Source organism: Alexandromys fortis, unplaced genomic scaffold (assembly GCF_014885135.2).
Source record: "Alexandromys fortis isolate MF-2015 unplaced genomic scaffold, M_Fortis_MF-2015_v1.1 scaffold_16, whole genome shotgun sequence".
NCBI classification, from domain to species: domain Eukaryota; kingdom Metazoa; phylum Chordata; class Mammalia; order Rodentia; family Cricetidae; genus Alexandromys; species Alexandromys fortis.
Window position 1 is genome coordinate 15284558 of NW_026067893.1, and position 18146 is coordinate 15302703.

An 18146-nucleotide genomic window follows, 5' to 3' on the forward strand; every position below is an offset into this window, starting at 1 on the left:
TTTTAACCCAGCACTTACTCTTTTAACTAAAATGTTTGGTGAAGAAAAGATTTGGAGGATGCAAGGGAGAACTCTGGGGCAAGTAGAGCTCCCTCTTATTTGTTAATTGAGCACAGGGTCATAGGGCAAGGGTGAAAGCCAGGAGCACAGTGAATGCACACGGTGGTTAGTGTAGACACATCTGTAGCACCCGTAGATGACCATGGACAATCATCATTGTGTTTCGTAGTAATTAGGAACGGGATAAGCAGTTTGCACAAATAACTGTAGTTTTTCTTTTATATTGCCAAGTAAATATCTTGTTTCTCTTCCTTTTGTTACTCTTATACATATGCGTGTGTGATGTCACAGTCCCGGGGTGGTGGCACAATCCTTTAACCCCAGCACTTGGGAGGGGCAATGACAGGCAGATCTCTGTGGGTTTGAGGCCAGCCTGCTCTACAGAGTGAATCCTAGTCAATGGTCTATAATGAGACTTTGTCCCAGAAGAGGATGCTGTCACATAAAATGTAGTTCGTGTCACATTCTAACAGCGGGTACCATCAGATGTGTCAGGATAGTGGTTCTTTACCTGTTACATTATCAATTTTCATAAGGACCCAACACAGTGTTTATGTTGTGCCCAGCAAATCTATTTAAGTATTTTAATGCTTGAAGCTCATGCAATTGCCACAACAGTTATAGGATCTATTCTCCACAGATACGCAAACTACACTGTGGGGTGTCAAGGCAATATAACACACCAGGTCAGGGGTGGGTCTGGAACCTACGCTATCTCATTCTGGCTCAGTGGTCCTCAGCCTTCCTACTGCTGTGGCCCTTTAGTACAGTTCCTCATGCTGTGGGGACCCCCAACCATGAAAGTATCTTGTTGCCACCTCCTAACTGTAATGTTGCTTCTATTATGAATTGTAATGTCAATATCTGATATGCCACCCCTGTGAAAGGATCACTCGGCCCCCGAAAGGGTCATGACCCACGGGTTGAGAACCACTGGTCTAGACCACGCACGGCTGAAAATGGGACTCCGTTCTCCTCTGCTCCAGTCCCTCTGCTGATCCAGGACTCAATTTCTGAAGTCATAATGGATAGTTTGGAAGTGTTGGTGACGTTCTACTGTGTGATGGGTGCCTGTGCTCGGTAAGGAAGTCCAGATGGTGATCACATGGTCTTGGCTACATTTTTTTTCTTTTTGCAATGCTCCAGTACTCCCTTCTAGAAGCTTCCATGCCCATAGGAGCAAGGGTTCTGGGAACTACCAAATCCCCCCGTAACTGATGCCGCTCACACTGACTCTTGTGTAGACGGTGTAGAAATGAACAAGGGTTTTATGGGAGGAGACAGGGATATTATGGAAACTCCACACTTCTTGCTCAGTTTTTCTCTACAAACAAAAAACTGCTTTTTAAAAAATGTATATTGAGCCAGGTGGTGCACGCCTTTAATCCCAGCACTAGGGAGGCAGAGGCAGGCAGATCTCTGTGAGTTCAAGGCCAGCCTGATGATCTACAGAGCAAGTTCCAGGACAGCCAAGGCCTTACAGAGAAACCCTGGCTCAAAACAACAACAACAACAACAAGAAATGTGTATTGATTTTTTTAAAGCAGGGACAAATGTCTTTTATCCCCTTGGAGTTTAATCTTCCTGTGTGGGTTTCTACATTGTCATTTCTGCAGAAGGGAGTGGTAAGGTTTGCTCAGTTCTTTTGAGTTTTGTTTAGTCCCCCCCCCTCTCCCCCAGTGACTCTCCAAGCCCTTCAATGGCTGAGCAGCTGCGAAGAAAATCACATAAGCCCTTCATGCTGTTTCCTTCCGTCTCCCCATTAGACCAAAGGTGTTCATAGCAAGCCTCAGTCCCTGGTTTTGATCTGTGCCTGCAGCCCCAGGTGTGCCCAGATGTGCCAAATCTAAGTAGTACCCACCTCAGAGCCCTTGCCAAGGGTGGTCCATTCAAAGAATGCCATTCTTGCAAAGAAAAGGGATTCAGAAGCTGTTATAAAGGGAGTCTCTGGTTTCTGGCGCTGCACTTCCTGGGTCTGCCTTTGGGGACTACAGAGGTCTGCTCAGCCTTGGCGCAGGGTCTATTTTCAGCTCTTCCTACCCTATGTTGGCACTGGAGAAGCACTCCAAGATTTGCTGATTACAGAAGACTCTGAGGCTTGGGGATCAGCAGTTTCCACAGACTTCAAAGTGAACCCATGGATAGACAGCACCAGGGTCTCCCAGATTAACATAATTCCTCAGTAGATTCCAGCTCTGTCCATGTCCCAGGTGTCTGAGGTGGCTATGGTGACAGCATCTTTCCCAGATAGCCACCGGGTCTCACTGCACCCCACAGCGGGAGGGCATAAGCAAGCAATTGCTCTCCATCAAACTCCCGCAGGCTGCCTGGGAGGCTGAGGTGGGACTGGATGTCTGCGCAGGTGCATGTCTACGCATGCACCTCTCTCGCTCTTGGCTTCTGTCTCTCCTTGCACTCCAGGTGGCTTCCTCACACTGAGACTGACTCCTGGCCTCTTCCCCAAAGCACAACAAAACGTTTGCTGAGCTGGACTATGCCAGGAGGGATTCCGAGCCTGTCAAAACCCATCCATCCCTCTTCTGGTCCTCCGCTCACGGCCTCGGCTTGGGGACGTCTCTAACGTAGGCTACTCATGTATGCCCCTAGACCATCTCTCCGCTCCAGTTACCATTCCTGGGATGAACCTTCAACACACGATCTGCTCTTTTATCTTTTCTCAGATTCTTCTAATGCCACCCTGTTTTGTTTGTTTTTTTCTTTGCAAGTTTATTTACAACGAGGATTAGGGAGAACAGTCAGACCTCCGTCTCTGGTCCTCCACAGTTCCCAGAGTCGCTCTGCTGCCACAGGCTCCCAGCCAAACGGCTTAGCCAGGCCCTGTCGTCTTGTCCTTGACCTCAGCCCCTGCAGCCACAGCTCCCCTAACACAGGCAGTGATGAAGAGGTTCTTTTCTATTAGCTTCCTGAGTATCTAAGTCCTCGCGATGCTCGTCATGTTAACTATCCTTCCCATTACTTAAGCTGGATCTGGGATCCAGCTACACGCCCTGGCTGCACGGCTCCCTTGAGGCTGTGTGGGTGGTCTTCCCAGCAGAGCCACGCTGTGTTTACCTCCCTTCCCATTGCTTCTCTACTCAGGGACCTTCTCACGTGGAGAAACCTCAGAGACTAGACAGCAGCCAAGTCTAACCTTGCTTGATTCACACGGCTTTTCTCTACAGCACGAGGCTTGTGAGCTGGTTTATCCACTGGACCGGAGTCCACAATCAGCCTAACCCCAGTGGAAAGTTTTCCTCAGGGAGGTGGAACAGGAGAGGAGGGACCTCGGAACAATTCAAATACAAATGACGCTGCTGCTCGGTCAATGTCTGGAAAGTCTCCAAGTTTCTTTTCCTAAGGATGTATGTTTCCCCTCTAATATTTATTTATTACACACACACACAGAAAATCTTTCTTTACCTGACGCTTGTTGAAAAAGTATGTACTGTTTATCCAACTAAGGGAGTTATGAGACAACCGTCAGCCCCTGTCTCTGCCAGTTGGAACTAATAATGAGCTGGGTTAGTGGGGGGACGAAGCCACTAGTCCTCACCCACAGTTTGGGGATGAGTCCCCACATGCGTGGCGTCTTCAAGGTAGTTTGTGTAACAACATCACTTTGTGGTCAACAGGTTCTCTGCCATGGTCAGAATCCTGCCTCCCTGTGGGACTGATGGCCTGGACCAGAAATGTTCTGTTTGCATTGTCTCTTAGCTTGGCAAGGACCTTGTAACTGGGCTAATTTCAGGCACCTGGCTCCCTCTCCCCTTCCTGCCTGGGCCTCCACACAGAAGGCCCCTCTATCTCGGTCAGTGAGCTCCCCTCAGGCAGCTTCCCTGAGGCTGTTGTGCCAGGCCGGCTTCCAGTCCAGTGGTTGAGGCAGCTTAGACACAAGACCAGATCCCTTAGCTCTGTCCCAGTCCTGCTTTGTAAAGACAAAGGTTTTTGTGTGAATTGCTAGGATTTCATGTCTTCTATCCAGTATCCACAACTTCCATCTGAATCCCTCCTGCCCCACTTTGGTCCAGCCTCCTTTCGCTTTCCTCACAGGCCTTTGAGAGTCTCCCTTTGTTTTCCCTATAGGCCTTTAACATTTTTAGCTCCTCCACCATCTTTTAACATCTCTTAGCACCCACAAAAGGTATGGAGCTCCCATTAGTCAGACCGTGGGGTTCTATTAAAGTCAGGTGGCAGGCTAAGGGGGGGAGGGATGAACAGCTGTTCTCACCCAGAGCCACACAGAGGAGGACCAGAGGCTCCAGAGCTGGAAGCTGCCTGGGGCTCCAGCTAGAAAGGTTTCCCTTACAACTTTTCTTTCTCGGAATAGAGTTCACATCTTGCCTGTGGCTGGGGAAAGCGGAGTCTTCAACACCTTCTGGGATTTTCCCGATGGTTCTCTGTATCCCACAACACACGAGCACACATACACAACCACACACACACACACAATTACACAGACAAGGGTCTCCACTAATAACTGTGAAACTGGATTCCGGAAGTTTCTTTCACTGCCCTCTGACAACGTCCAGGGGTATTTAAACCAGGAGCCTCCCACTGCACAAGCAGTTGAAAGAGTCAAAGGTTTTCAGAGATCAATTGGGTGACTAATTCTTACGCGCTGTAAATCATGGAGACTGACCCTCTGATGGCTGGGGAAGGGAACAGACAGGAGGAGAACAGATATCTGAAGTCTTAGAGGGAAGAAAGCAGGTAGAATTCCAAAGATCAGTTTTCTTCCACTTTCAAATGTGTCAAAAAGCTAGAAATACAGTCATAAGAAAGCCGGGGATAGATCTCACTGGGGGAGTACTCGCTTAGTGTGGAAGCAGAGGAGGAGGGAGGGGTGAGAGGGAGCTCCTATGGACCAGGTCTTGTTCAGGGTATGGGAACACAAGCTGGATTCTGGGAATGGAGTTCTTAAGCAGGAAAAGCAGCCAATGTGGCCTCAAGGGAGGAGGGGGCACCGGAAGAGCTGAGAGAAAGCAGACAGAATTGTGCGGCCACTGCGGCCAAATGAAGGGTTTATTGTGGTTTTCAAGATAGCTTTAAAGGCAAAACTCAGGAGTTCATGGCTTCGGGGTTGGTTCTCATAACTGCTTCATGGCTTAAAATGCTCTTCAAGCACAGTTCAGTCCTACAAATAAGTCTAAAAAAATTTTATGAATGGAAATTTTCTATGCAGTACCGAGACATATTGTTTAGGAAAGTTAGTCTCATAATCCAGTTGGCTAAAATAAAATGTTAAACAGGAGTCTCCATTTCAAAGGTTATTCTTACGTTTTATATATATATATATATATATATATATATATATATATATATATGCCTTAAAATGCCACATCAGTTCAAATCCAGCCCTTGCTAAATAATTACTGGCAGAGACCAATGGCCAGCCTTTGGGACAGCTTCAAGCCATGAAACTCTGCCAATCAGGTGTGGAAGGGTTTCTTTTCCCCCCTCCCCCAACTGAGGAAATCACCAGTTTTCAAGGCTGGTCTTTTCCCTGCCAAGGGACACGCCGTTAGTCCAGGGGATCTTCCAGAGCCAGGACTGTCTTTCGTCCCCATTTCCACCCTTCGTGCATTGCTGCAAGCGCTGCCAAGAAAGCCAAAAGCCTAGCTGCAGGAAAGCCCTCCGCCCTTGGCATTTAAATGAGGAGGAAAGGGACACAGCCGCTGCCCTCTCCCTGGCCTCCGAGTGAAGGTCACTGAGGGGGAGTCCAGGCTACTGTCCCTAGAAGCCTGACATCATGGCAGCTTCTGGCCTGGTCCCTGTGCAGCCAGCTTATGTTTCCCGACCTCGTCATCTGGGTCTCCGTGGTTTAGACTTGAAAGTAGTCCTACTCATTGCACAGATGGGCACAAAACCACTGATTTCCAAAGCAAGAAACCTCGGGTAATCGTAGGGATCGCACATCCCCCTCCCCAAACCAGCAGGCAACAGACACCGCATTTTAGGATCATTCTCACTACCCTAAAGGAACTAAATTCAGCGGAGAGGGAAACCTCCCTCCTCTTCCAGTCTGCCCCCGCCAGGCCACTCGTTTTGTTACCTTTCCTGCCCGAAGCACAAATAAACCAAAGCCTGTATCTGAACGGCTTCCCTCCTTGCCTTAGTGACTATTCTGGGCTGCTCCAAGGACAATCAGCTGTATACTGTTCCCCAAGATTCTTTCTGCTTGCTGACCCCATGTCTCTCAGGTGTCAGACAGAAGATTCCTTTCCGTGCCCTTCCTTTCCCTGGTGAGGGAACTCTATGTAGCTGGAAATGCTGCTGAACAGTAGCTACATGAACCTAGGTGAGGCAGCCTGGACCGGAGCCGACACCAGGAGAAGCTCACTTGCAAGGGTTTCTTACATATTCGCTCGCTCTGCTTTTATGGCAGAGGAAGCCGAGGAGAAGAGTCAAGGATACAAAGTTACAGTTAAACAGGTCTGAGCACCACAGACACCCGGATGAAGCTGAAGAAATGCCAGACAGCACAGTGGGAACCGCCTGTTGGCGTGCTGTTGTCATGAACTGGCAGGGTAGGGAACGCAGGGTCCGATGGGGAGCCAGAGAGTCTGAGTGTGCGAAAACAGCCTGGGGTGTAGCACAGCAGACGGCCATCATGCTGCCCACGGAGGGAAGTTCTTCCTTCTGTGGAATGGCTTAAGTCTGGCCTGGAGACCGTAAGAAAGTCTCATCCCCAGAGGCTGACTGAAAGACTGACAGCTCCCTTTTTACGGAGTCTTACTGGGATGGAGGATGGGGACGCTGGAAACACAAACTTTTCAAAACAATGAATTTGGGAGTGGTTAGATAGTGCTGGGTTTAAGTGCCCTCTTATGATCTGATTTTTTTTTTTCTGAGAGAAAACTCGAACCTCAGAAGCATAGAAAGAAATGGCACGATCAATACCAGAGGCTTGCAGAAAAGATTGAGGACAAAACGAGCCATAAAAGGCTGACTCTTAACGAGGCTGCGGGCCTGTGGACAGTGGATGGCCATTTCTTTCAAGAGGCCTCAGGGTTCAGGCACGTTTCAAATGGGAGCAATGGGGACTGTATTGATAGGAACCAAGCACACCATTCCCCCCAGCTGTTAACCCAGCCTGATCTTTTGCTTAGTAAGAAAAAAAAATCCACTTTCAGAAATAAAAGGGTTTATCCTAAACAATATTGCCTGAACCTCATTCCCTAAGCTGTACGATTTCTCTGTCTTCTGATGGAAATAGGAGAGGGTCCTCGGAGCCCATGAAAAAGGGACTTTATTAATCGGACTGTGAGAGAAAGTACCGCCGCCGACAGCAGAATCGAACCAGCCATCCAGCCCAGGGAAAAGAAACAACAATCTCTTCGCATGGAAGGGAGCGGGTGTGGATGAAAAGGCCTTTGTTTCCGGTCCTTTCTTCGCTCCTCTTTATCTCTATATAATGTTCCAAAACAGAGATCCCTCTGTGCCATATTATCCTCAACACACACACACACACACACACACACACACACGTACGCACACACACGCATGCACGCACACAGACACACACAGGCACACACACAGACACACACACCACAGACCTCAGAGCATCCTCCTCATCACAAGGAAAACAACAGTCCTGTCTCTTCCCAGGCCCTCCTGAGTTTCGTCACTGTTATTGTAATAGTAATAGCATTGTTGCCATCTATGATGGGAGAGGTAGAGATGCTGAAGGAAGGCACAGGCTCCCATTGTTGGGGAAATGAAGGGTTGGTGGGAGCTGACCTTTGCTGGTCCTGTCTCCGGCTGGAGGCCTGCCATGCAGCTGCATGGCTAGGCTGCCTCCCAGCTGTCTTGGTTGGTTTTGAACCGTGTACTTGTGAATAGTCCAGGGTTGCTACTGGCAAGGGCGTGTTTCACACTAACACGCTCCTGCCTAGATTCCAAAGCAGCTCCTCACATCCCGCTTCTTTTTGTCACTTCAGAGACCTGCAGGCTCTCTGAGGAAGAGAGGGCCTTGCTGATGGGACCAGCTTAAGTGGACCTGTCTTAGACTGAATTCCTCTTTTTATTTATGCTAGTGGGAAAACTCACTCATGAGTTCAATAGTTTTAAGTAAGTTTGTATTATTTTGGGGGAGATTTTGGCTTAAGACGGAGTCTCTTTCTGTAACCCTGGCTGTCCTGGAACTCACTACATAGACCAGGGTAGGCTCAAACTCACAGATATCCACCTGCCTCTACCTCCTGAGTGCTGGGATTAAAGGCGTGCAATACCACACCTAGCATGAATTTGTATTTTACTTTCTAAAACACCCATTTGGAAATAGTGACGATGCCTTCAGAGAACACACTCTTGGCTAGATCCAATGCCTGGTGAAACTGCGTGCACAGATCCCGACAGTAGCTGACTCCTGTTCCGAGCCCTCGTTCAGGAGTAGACTCGCTCGCCAGCGCTAAAGGACACTGGGCTTCACCCCCAGCATCACCAAAACCAAACCCCAAGCCAAGTCCTTTCCTAATCAGGTCTCCAGCTCCTTAGTTTCAGATGCAAATTCAATATCCATTAGAAGGTTACTGTAAAAACCCAAATACTGAGACCCAAGGGGTAATGCTTTTCAAATATTGTCTTACAACACAATAATTTCATAGAAATTCCTGCCCTGTTGCAGAATAGAAATGGGAACCAGGTCACACACTGCTATTATGGGGCGTTAGCTCGAGTGAAGTGGGGTGAATGGTTAAAGAAAATCCTCTCATGTCTGTTTCTTCCCAGCGAGAAAGTGCGTCAGGAAGGAGCCCTCATTTCACTTCTGGCCCCACTAAAGCTGTCATTATCTCTCTCCTAGGCTGTTTTGTGTGTTCCTGTTATCGATTTTAAGGAGCCATAAAGATTAAGAAAAGAAACATTTCTAAAGTCACTGAGGAATAACGCTCCCCAGGAACGTCCCACCATCGAGGGACGGTGGCAAATCCTCTTTTTTTAAAATCCCTCTTCCGCTGCTCTCTGGGTAAAGCTGGACCTTGTAGGGAAAGTCGCGTTATTCTCTTCTTTTCACGCCGGGGAACGCTTGTTACCGGACTCTTTTTGACAGTAATTTCAAGAGGCCCGACAATTGAACAGCCAAGCAGAAATTGCGGTTCTCTGTTTGTCAAATGCTTTTGCGGTCCTTACATAAAAGGGTGATAATGAAGTATTAAGAGAAACATGTCAAAGGCTATGGTTGGTCAAATTTCTCCGCCTGGCTCAATGGGGATGATGACCCTATACAAAACCCGGAGTGTTTCGTTAGAGGAATAACCAATATCTAAAACGTTAAATTTTAAAAATCACTTTTCAAGTGTTCAAGCAGAATTTTTTTTTAATTTTTTTTTTAATTCCAAGTGAAAGTTACAGGAGAAAGGAATTGAAGTTTAAGTGCGTTGCACTGGAGAGCCGGGCATTTCCCCTCTAAGTCAGGCCAGGCAAGGAGGGGTTCTCAAACCCCGGGCTTAAATTAGAATGAACTTTCGCATTTCTTTTCTCTTGTTTTCTTTTTGAATCCAGACACTTGAATTTGGACAGACAAGCAGCCCCGCCACCCTTCAGTGTGGCTGTGTCAGTGTCGGGCTGAAGTGCACATGACCCCCTTCAGCGGGGAAGGTGCTTGTTATGGAACAATTCTTCCCACTGCCCTGGTGACAAGGGAGGGGCAGCTCGTGTTTCTCTTTTGCTGATATTGAAGTGGCGGAAGACCACGTTGGGCACCAGTAGAAACGCCCTGAAATAGTCTCCCGGTCCTTTTGTCGCTTTGTTCTCACGAGGCAGAGATGGCTTTTTTTCCCTCCCCCCCCCTTTTCATGTTGAAATATTCAATTAAAAAGCCAATTAAAACTGACCAATTATTTGGCAGTTTTGCTCATAATCAGGAATGTTGCAAATCATTACGCTTAGCGGTGAGTACTTGTGCTAAGTTGGCGAACTTTGAAATCAACACTTTAATAGAGATTGCTAGGCTCATTTACGATAAGAATACACTCTCAATTAGCACAGGAAGCGGGCTCCAGCAAAGGCATTTCTATTCTGGCTTGCTGGGTAGGATGTGGAGCAGTTGGATTTGTATCTTAAGTAGATGGTTGAAGTGAGAACTGACGGGGGTGGGGGGCGTTGATTGAGATAGCATCTGAATTGAGGAGAAACAGCTACGTGCAATCCTCGTATTATCATATTCTCTCTTATTAACAATTACATGTGCTGATGCTTTTCATGGTCCCTGAGACCAAGGCTAATGTCACCTAGCATTTGTCCCAGAGTAGGCAAAGCACTTTCACACGTTACCGGATTTTCGGGGCAATTTAGGAATTTCTGTACAGTGAACAACTTAAAAACGTCTGTAGAAATGCTCAGGTTTCTAGACTAGCGAGCCAATGCCAGTAGCTCCAACAGACCTGTAATGTCTAGGGAATGTTAGCAGGAGTCGTTTCTTATAATATTCCGAAGAAAAGTCAGAAAGCACAGAAACAGACTCCAGAGGCGTGACGTGCCCTGAGCCTGTGCCTTCTGGGGTCACAGCAGGGTCCGCTCCAGACGACTGTCTGTGTCTCCCCAAATCACTCGAAATTTGTAGTATAGCCATTTATAAAACTATACAACGTCCCTTGTTTATAAACCCAATCTTTTACAGGCAAGAATCCTAAAGATTTGCTGAGACCAGTCACACACTCAGGGCAAGCCCTACTGCGTAGAATGGCTTTATCCAAGAGAGATCTCAAGGCCTCTTACTTGTCCAGACATGAAAGCTAACATTCTGCAACATATCACACCCCCTTACACATCCCGCATCCAAGTAGGTTACTTACCAGGCACGGCTGAGGTGGAGGGCGCAAGCGAGAAGAAAGACGCACACCGGCTTCATGGGGAGCATAGTCTTCTGAGAACCAGAGGCAGAGAGTCTCAAAAATTGGGAGACAGGGAGAGGGGAGTATTCTTCCTCGGAGGCAGAGGGATGGAATTCTCCTCAGAGCTCGACTTCCTTGGTGTGTAAGCGATCCCAAGCAGAGTTAAGGGGAGGTGAAATGGAGCTACCTAACATCCAAAGAAGAGATTATCTACTTAATTAAAGTTTTTCCCCCTCTAAGTCCTTCAGCCAATCAGAACTCAAGTGCCAGAGAAAGATTGAGTCGATCAAAAGAACACTCCAGGATCCTCCCAGACAAACGCAGAAGGGGACGAGGAGAATGGGGACAAAGAAAGGAGGGAGAAAGAGACATAGCAAATCCCCTCCACGTAATTACTGCGTGGAGATGCTTTTCTCTGCCCACCGCATCACAACTGTCCCCCTACCCAAGCACATGTATATACAGACACATCCACACATGGAGAGCCTGGTCCCCGAGAGGGATTTAGAGCGGATTGTGTTTTCCTGGTTGGTCTTTGTAGCACTTTCGGGCTCAATTTGCATTTGGGATAGATTTCCTCATGCCCAGGGAGCCACAGGCCCTCTGATCTGGGGTTGCTGGCTGTGTATCTTTCTAGATTAAAAAAAAAAGTTTGGGAATTTGGGGAAGTTGATGTCCTGACAACTTTTCCATCAATAACAATGCGCCTGCTACCTTCTCAGCCCATTACAAGACACTGTGAAAGTTGCACCCACATCCCCGCAAACACACACACACACACACACACACACACACGATTTTGACCTCATATGTATTTACACACAGTACTTTGATAATAAAATAGTGTAATAGTGTGGGCGAATGAAGTATCACACAGCAACTGACTGTTTGTAAATCTCACTGGAAGAATCGGGGAAAGTTTTCTAAGGGACATAAAACATGAGTTTCAAAGAAGGGTTGAGATTTCAAGTAGATGGAAGTGGTCCCAGATTCCCGAGCTTCTCAACTCAGGTTCTGGGGCCAGGACAGTTGCTCTAGCTCACACTGCTCGGCCATCTTCTGTCTGAGCATTCCTGTCACCTTGCTTCCAGGCTTCCAGAGTCCGTGTTCCTCTTTTAGAGTTCCTCTTGCTTCTCAACTCTCTGGCCTGACTGACACCGACAAGCCAAAGAATTACTGAGCTGAATTGTTATCTGCATTGCCCAGGGCGATGAGTTAGAGGTCTAGCCCTTGGTATTCTGATAAATTTTTTGTCCACTTAGAAACCTCTAGACCAGGTCTTCACTTGAGATCACCATGAGCTCAGCCACATTGACTACTTTGGGTCTGTGCATCTGTCCCCATGGAAGAAGGCAGCAACAGATTTCTGGGGGTTAATATCTGTTTCTCTTTCCTTTTGTGGGCTTGTTTTCCATACTGGGACAGTATACATGGCCCAGCTTGCAAGGGAGCTTACTCTGTTTTTGAGATAGAGTCTCCCACGATAGTTTAGGCTACCCTTGAGCTCACAGCAATCCTCCTGACTCAGTCTCCTCAGCACTGGGATACAGGTCCAAGCCACCATACCAGGCGGGTAATCTTATTTTGCTGAGTATCTGAGCTCAGTCTTTGTGCGCACGTGTTTTAAGATTGGGATCATGTGAGCTGTCAGGTGTGTAATGAGAAACCTTGCTTTGCTGAATATTTGGCTTGTTTTCATTCTAATAAAGGACTTAATAACTCCCAAATTCATTTCCGTTTTAAGTGTTGCTACTTCAGTTAGTTTGGCATAAAATAAAAGACCCTGATTTATTGAGATAAAGCTCCTATCTCAGTGGATTAGATACAATAGATTATCAGTATAGATATGTGACCTACTGTGTCCTTTTGTTTGAATTTTATAGCCCCTTGAATTTCCCTTCATCGGTTCCAGGTCCTGGGGCTGGAGATCCTGCTGCTTCAAATCAGAGGCCTCATACCACAGTGAATTACATTCATTTGCATAATTCATCAGCAATTTTCTCATTTGATTGTTATAGAGACAAACATTAGATTTTTTTTTTTTTTTTGAGACAGTGTTTCTCTGTGTAACAGCCCTGGCTGTCCTGGAACTTACTTTGCACCAATTGACTGGGCTCAAACTCACAGCGATCCACCTGCCTCTGTCTCCTGAGTGCTGGGATTAAAGAAGTGCACCACAGCCACTCGGAACATTCAATGCTCTTTAATCTCCCAGGATACACCAAAAAACTGATGCATTGAAACAGTTTACAACCCAATCTTTACTGAGGCATTGATATTGTTGTGTGTTAATTGTACCAAACAGGCTTCACTTTGACATTCCCACACACGTGCATCCCATTCTTCACCCTCCTCTCGCTCCGTTGCCCTCTGTACAACCGGTGTTCTCAATCCTTGTCTATTTAGTTTACTTTCTGTGGGTGTTTTCTTGGAAATATTTTAAACCTAAAAATATGACAATGAAGATAAACAACCCAAGAAGCAAAACACTGACCACACCTAGTAACATTGCAGTTTAAATTATTAATACTGACTCTATACTATATTGTTTAGTTTCTACTTTTTTTTTCTAGATAGGATCTTACTGTGTAAGACATTACAGGCTGTCCTGGAACTCAGTCTGTAGACCAGGCTGACCTCAAACTTACAGAGATCTGCCTGCCTTTGCCTCCTGAATGTCAGGGTTCTTTAATCTTGGCATGAACCACCATACCTAACTCTACTTATTTGTTTAGATTTATTTTATTTCTTCGCGTGTATGTGTGTGTTTGTGTGTGTGTGTGTGTGTGTGTGTGTGTGTGTGTGTGTGTGTGACAAAAGAGGATGCCACATTCTTGGAGCTGGAGCTACAGGTGTTTGCAGGTCTCTGGGCTTTTATGTGTGTTCTGGGATCCAAATTCTGGTTTCCCTGATTGCTCAGCAAGCAACCACAGAGCAGTCAGGGAGCTGAAGCAAGGGAGCTAGAGTTCAAGACCGGCTCAGTCCACATAGACTCTATCTCAACAACAGAAAGAAAAAAAACGAACAAACGGAAAACCAAAGGGAAGATTACATGGAGGGTAAGGGAATAAAATCTGTGAAACAGCAGTGCTCTTCGGGGGAGCTGCATGGGTCGGTGTGACGGAAGTACGTGCAGCAAAAGACTAGGCCAGAACATAAGGTAGGGTGCAAGTGTAGAAGGGCCCTGTGATAAGGAGTTTGGAGTCCATCTGAAAACTAGGAGAAATATATGCACACATGCACGCATGCGCGCACACACATGCGCACACACACGCATTAATTCTATTATTTATTCATAGATAATTGGAGTGTCTTTGCACATGCTTAGGGGTGCTAGCAGAGACCAGAAGAGGGTGTCAGATCCCCCAAACTGGAATTATAGGTTGTTAAAAGCCATCAGATAGGAATTCTGGAAACCAAACCGAGCCTCTGGCAGAGCAGGCATTGTTCTTGGCCTCTGAGTCATCCCTCAGCTCCCATCGGAAGTTTTAAGCAATATACAATTATTGTGGCTTAGAGACTTTTTCGGCATCAATGAGAGATGGATAGAACAGAGTGGAACCAGGGGCCAAGACAATTTAGCCCAATTTCAGAAATCCAGGTAAAGAAAGACAAAGGATGATATGTGGCAGTGAACAGGAGGTCCCCGGTTTGGGTCCCCAGCTGAGACAACAGAGGCTTCTAGGCCCAGGAGTAGCTTGGCACATACTTAAATAAAAGCATTCTTTAAAATTTAACCAGGAATTAAAACTTTCCCAAAACAAAAACCTCTTCTTACAAACCAAATAGAAAGACTGACAGAAATGGAAATATTTTCAACACACCATGTTCAAAAGAGATATGAAATACAGGAGCTTTTGAAAGCCGCCAGGATGGGCCATGAAGATGGCTGAATGGTCAGAAGTGCTGGCTGTGTGGACCTGGAGACCTGACTTCAAGGTGGAGGGAAAGAACTCTCCCGTGATGTTGTCTGAGTCAGGTGCCATGGCTGGGAGGGGCAGAGTTCTGGCTACCTTGGCCTTCCTTAACTATCACTCTTGTCAGCGTTTCTACATATTAAGTATCCTTAAATGCAACACATTTAGAACAGAGGCATAAAAATGCTTGCATACGTTATCCAGCTCTATCAAATTCAAGCGCTTAGATGTCCTTGCCTCACCTAAAAGTTAAATAAACGAATGTCCCAGACTTGCTGGCCATTCCCCCTCTCCCCAGATGCTTTACCATCTTGATCTGATGCTATAACGCCCATGCATGCTCCATGTTTACGGAAGTACTTATGATCAACATACAGCACTATTTTGTATGTTTCCGAAACACACACAGACGTAGCCATACTCCTGTCTAGCCCTGCCTCTTCAGTTTCTCATATTATGCCCAAGTTTCATTTAAATACTTTCTGATTTTAATCCCCCATCTACGTGCCTGAGTGTGTATGCGTATGTGTGCACATGCATGCTTGTACCGATTCCGCAGGAGCTGTGAGCAGCCTGCTGTGGGCGCTGGGAACCGAACTCGGAAAGAGCAGGAAGCACTCCCAGCTGCTCAGCCCTCTCTCCAGCCCCAGCTCCTCTATTTAGACTGCTCAGCATTCCTTTTGTGTGAATGATGTATTCATTCTCTTTTGGTGGCTATTTAGGTTTTCTTTTACTCAGACAGTCTTGTCCGTGGAACTGAAGCTTTGGAGTTTCTGCAGAATACCTAACCACAAATGAAATTCTTGATCTAAAACATCATCTTCCGTCTTACCAGGTTTAGCTGAATTTTTCACCAAAGTGTTCGTTTGCTCCTGGATGGTCTGAGAATTTTTGCTTCTCTGTCCATACTCACGCTTTGAAGACAGGCGGGACTGTGAGTCAGGGACATAGCTCTCAGAGCAGTTCCCTCAAGCACCTCTGGAGGGACTGTGGTCCCGTGGTCACTTTAGCTTTGATCCATTGAAGCTGATCTCACTGATGTAAGAAGACGCATGTGTGCTGTTCTAAGCCTTCATGTCTATGGTTGTTTGTTTCAGCTCTCCATCCCGCAGACTTGCCTTCTGTCAAGTGAGAAAAAGAAAAGCACATACTCTTTCTTCTGTCCGTCTCCTTTTCTTGTTTTATTTTACCAGCTAAGGCTGCTTTTTGAGTGTTGGATAGAAATAGTGATAGCAATAACTTTTGACTCGGTGAAATGAAATGGGGAATTTTTCCTGTTTCACCATGAAATAAGATACTCTGTATTGAGGTGGAGAGATGGCTTAGCAGGGAAGATCATGGGTCGTTCTTGAAGAAGGTCCGAGTTCGATTCAAGACATCCATACCAGGCAGCTCATAGTCATCTGTGACTCCAGCTCCAGCAGGGGGCATCTGTCACCTCTGGCCATCAGTGGCACCAACACTGATATACCCACATATACACATAATTATTAAGAAGATATATTTGATGTGTGTAGTGGTTTGAATAGGTATGGCCCCCATGGACTCACGTGTTTGATTGCTGGGCCCATAGGGAGTGGCACTAAATAGGAGGTGTGGCCTTGTTGGAGGAAGTCTGTCACTATGGAGGTGGTCTTTGAGGTCTCATATGCTCAAGCTACACTCAGTGATGCACACAGTCTCCTTCTGCTACTTGTGAATCAAGATGTAGAACTCTCAAATCTTTCTCCAGCATCATGTCTGCCTGCACGCTGCCATGCCCCACCATGATGTTAGTGGACTAAACCTCTGAAGCCAGCCCCAATTAAATGTTTTCTTTCCTTTATAAGAGTTGCTGTGGTCATGGTGTCTCTTCACAGGAATAAACTCAAACTAAGACAATTTTGCAGTATTGATCTTTGCATGATATTCATATCCCAAACCAGAACAAAGTTATACTGTAGAAATAATCACATGTGACTTCTGAGGCTGGGTGTAACAAACGTGCTGTTTCTACCTCGCTTTCTTGGCTCATTTGCTCTGAGGAGGCTATGTTGGGAATGTCAATAGGACATTCAAGCACCCTTTTGAAGACACCAGTGTAGCCAGGATGCTCCTGCCAGCAGCCAGCACCAACATATAACACCAAATCACCTTGGGGCCAGCCTCAGCCAAGCCCACAGGTGACTGCAATACTGTCTAGCATTCTTGACCTGACTTCATGAGAAACTCTGAGCTAAGGCCACCCTAGACTGCCCTAATTCCCAGCCCATAGAAACTGGGACAGAACACAGAGGCTTATCATGGAGTTACTCTGTTAAGTTTCAGACTGGTTTGTCATGCACACCAATGGGCAGCTGGTTCAAGAAGGTTTGCAAACTGTATCAGATTAAAGACAGTCATGGCTATGTCTAGTCTCATATATATATATTTTTTTTAATGAATGGAGGACTAGAGAGATTGCTCAGTGGTTGAAAGTACTTGCTGCTTTTGCAGAGGACTGGGGTTCAATTCCCAGCACCAATATGAAATTCCATAACCATTTGAAATTCCAGTTCCAGGGAATCTATGTCCTCTAGAGGCACAAACCTACACACATAGCATAAAATAATAACTGAAAAATTAAAATAAAAAGTGAATTGATTTTTTATATGCAGTTTACCCATGCAGTGGATTATCTATCTTTAGTATGCAAATGTGCTGAATTATATTGGACTTTTCCAATGAGAAAGCAAGTATTACTAGGATTAAAAGCATCTTATACCATCAGGGCAGTCCTCAAGTCTCTCCCCACTGAGCCATCTTGCCATCCCTCGACTTGGGAATCTAAATTTCCCAAGAGTCTGTTTATCATTCTACTTTCCTAGCTCCCATTTAAGTCAGTCTGTTGCCTTTGTGTTTGGGTGTTTTTAACATCCACTTACATGTCAGTCAGCTTTCTATCATTCTCAGAAAATGCTGGAGAGAAACTGCCATAAAGGGAATGGATTTATTTTGGTCCATGGCTTCAGTGCCCTTGAGTACTTGTCTCTCGGCCTCACGACTGAGGTGAGGCTGAGTGTCATGGCAGAGAGGAAGTAAGAAGCAGAGCCCCTGGGAAGTGGAGGGATGTGGAGGTCAATGTGGGATCAGAATACATCTGTCAACACCTTTCCACACTGGTCTACCAGCCTCTGCCGGCCTTCTTCTTTTAATTTTAAAAATATTCAAGCCGGGCGGTGGTGACACAAGCCTTTAATCCCAGCCCTCGGGAGGCAGAGGAAGGCAGATCTCTGTGGATTTAAGACCAGCCTGGTCAGTCTACAAGAGCTAGTTCCAGGATAGGCTCTAAAGCTACAGAGAAACCCTGTCTCACCCC

At 46.4% G+C, this 18146-nt stretch overlaps 1 protein-coding gene across 1 annotated transcript in view; it reads right to left on the minus strand.

Moving 5' to 3' along the window:
- Wnt8b (Wnt family member 8B) overlaps positions 1–10918 on the minus strand; it is a 24776-nt gene extending 13858 nt beyond the window's left edge. Inside the window, exon 1 of the mRNA XM_050145796.1 lies at positions 10854–10918. Within this exon, the coding sequence (XP_050001753.1) occupies positions 10854–10918 (65 nt within the window). The remainder of the gene's footprint in view (positions 1–10853) is intronic.
- Between the last annotated feature and the right edge of the window lie 7228 nt (positions 10919–18146).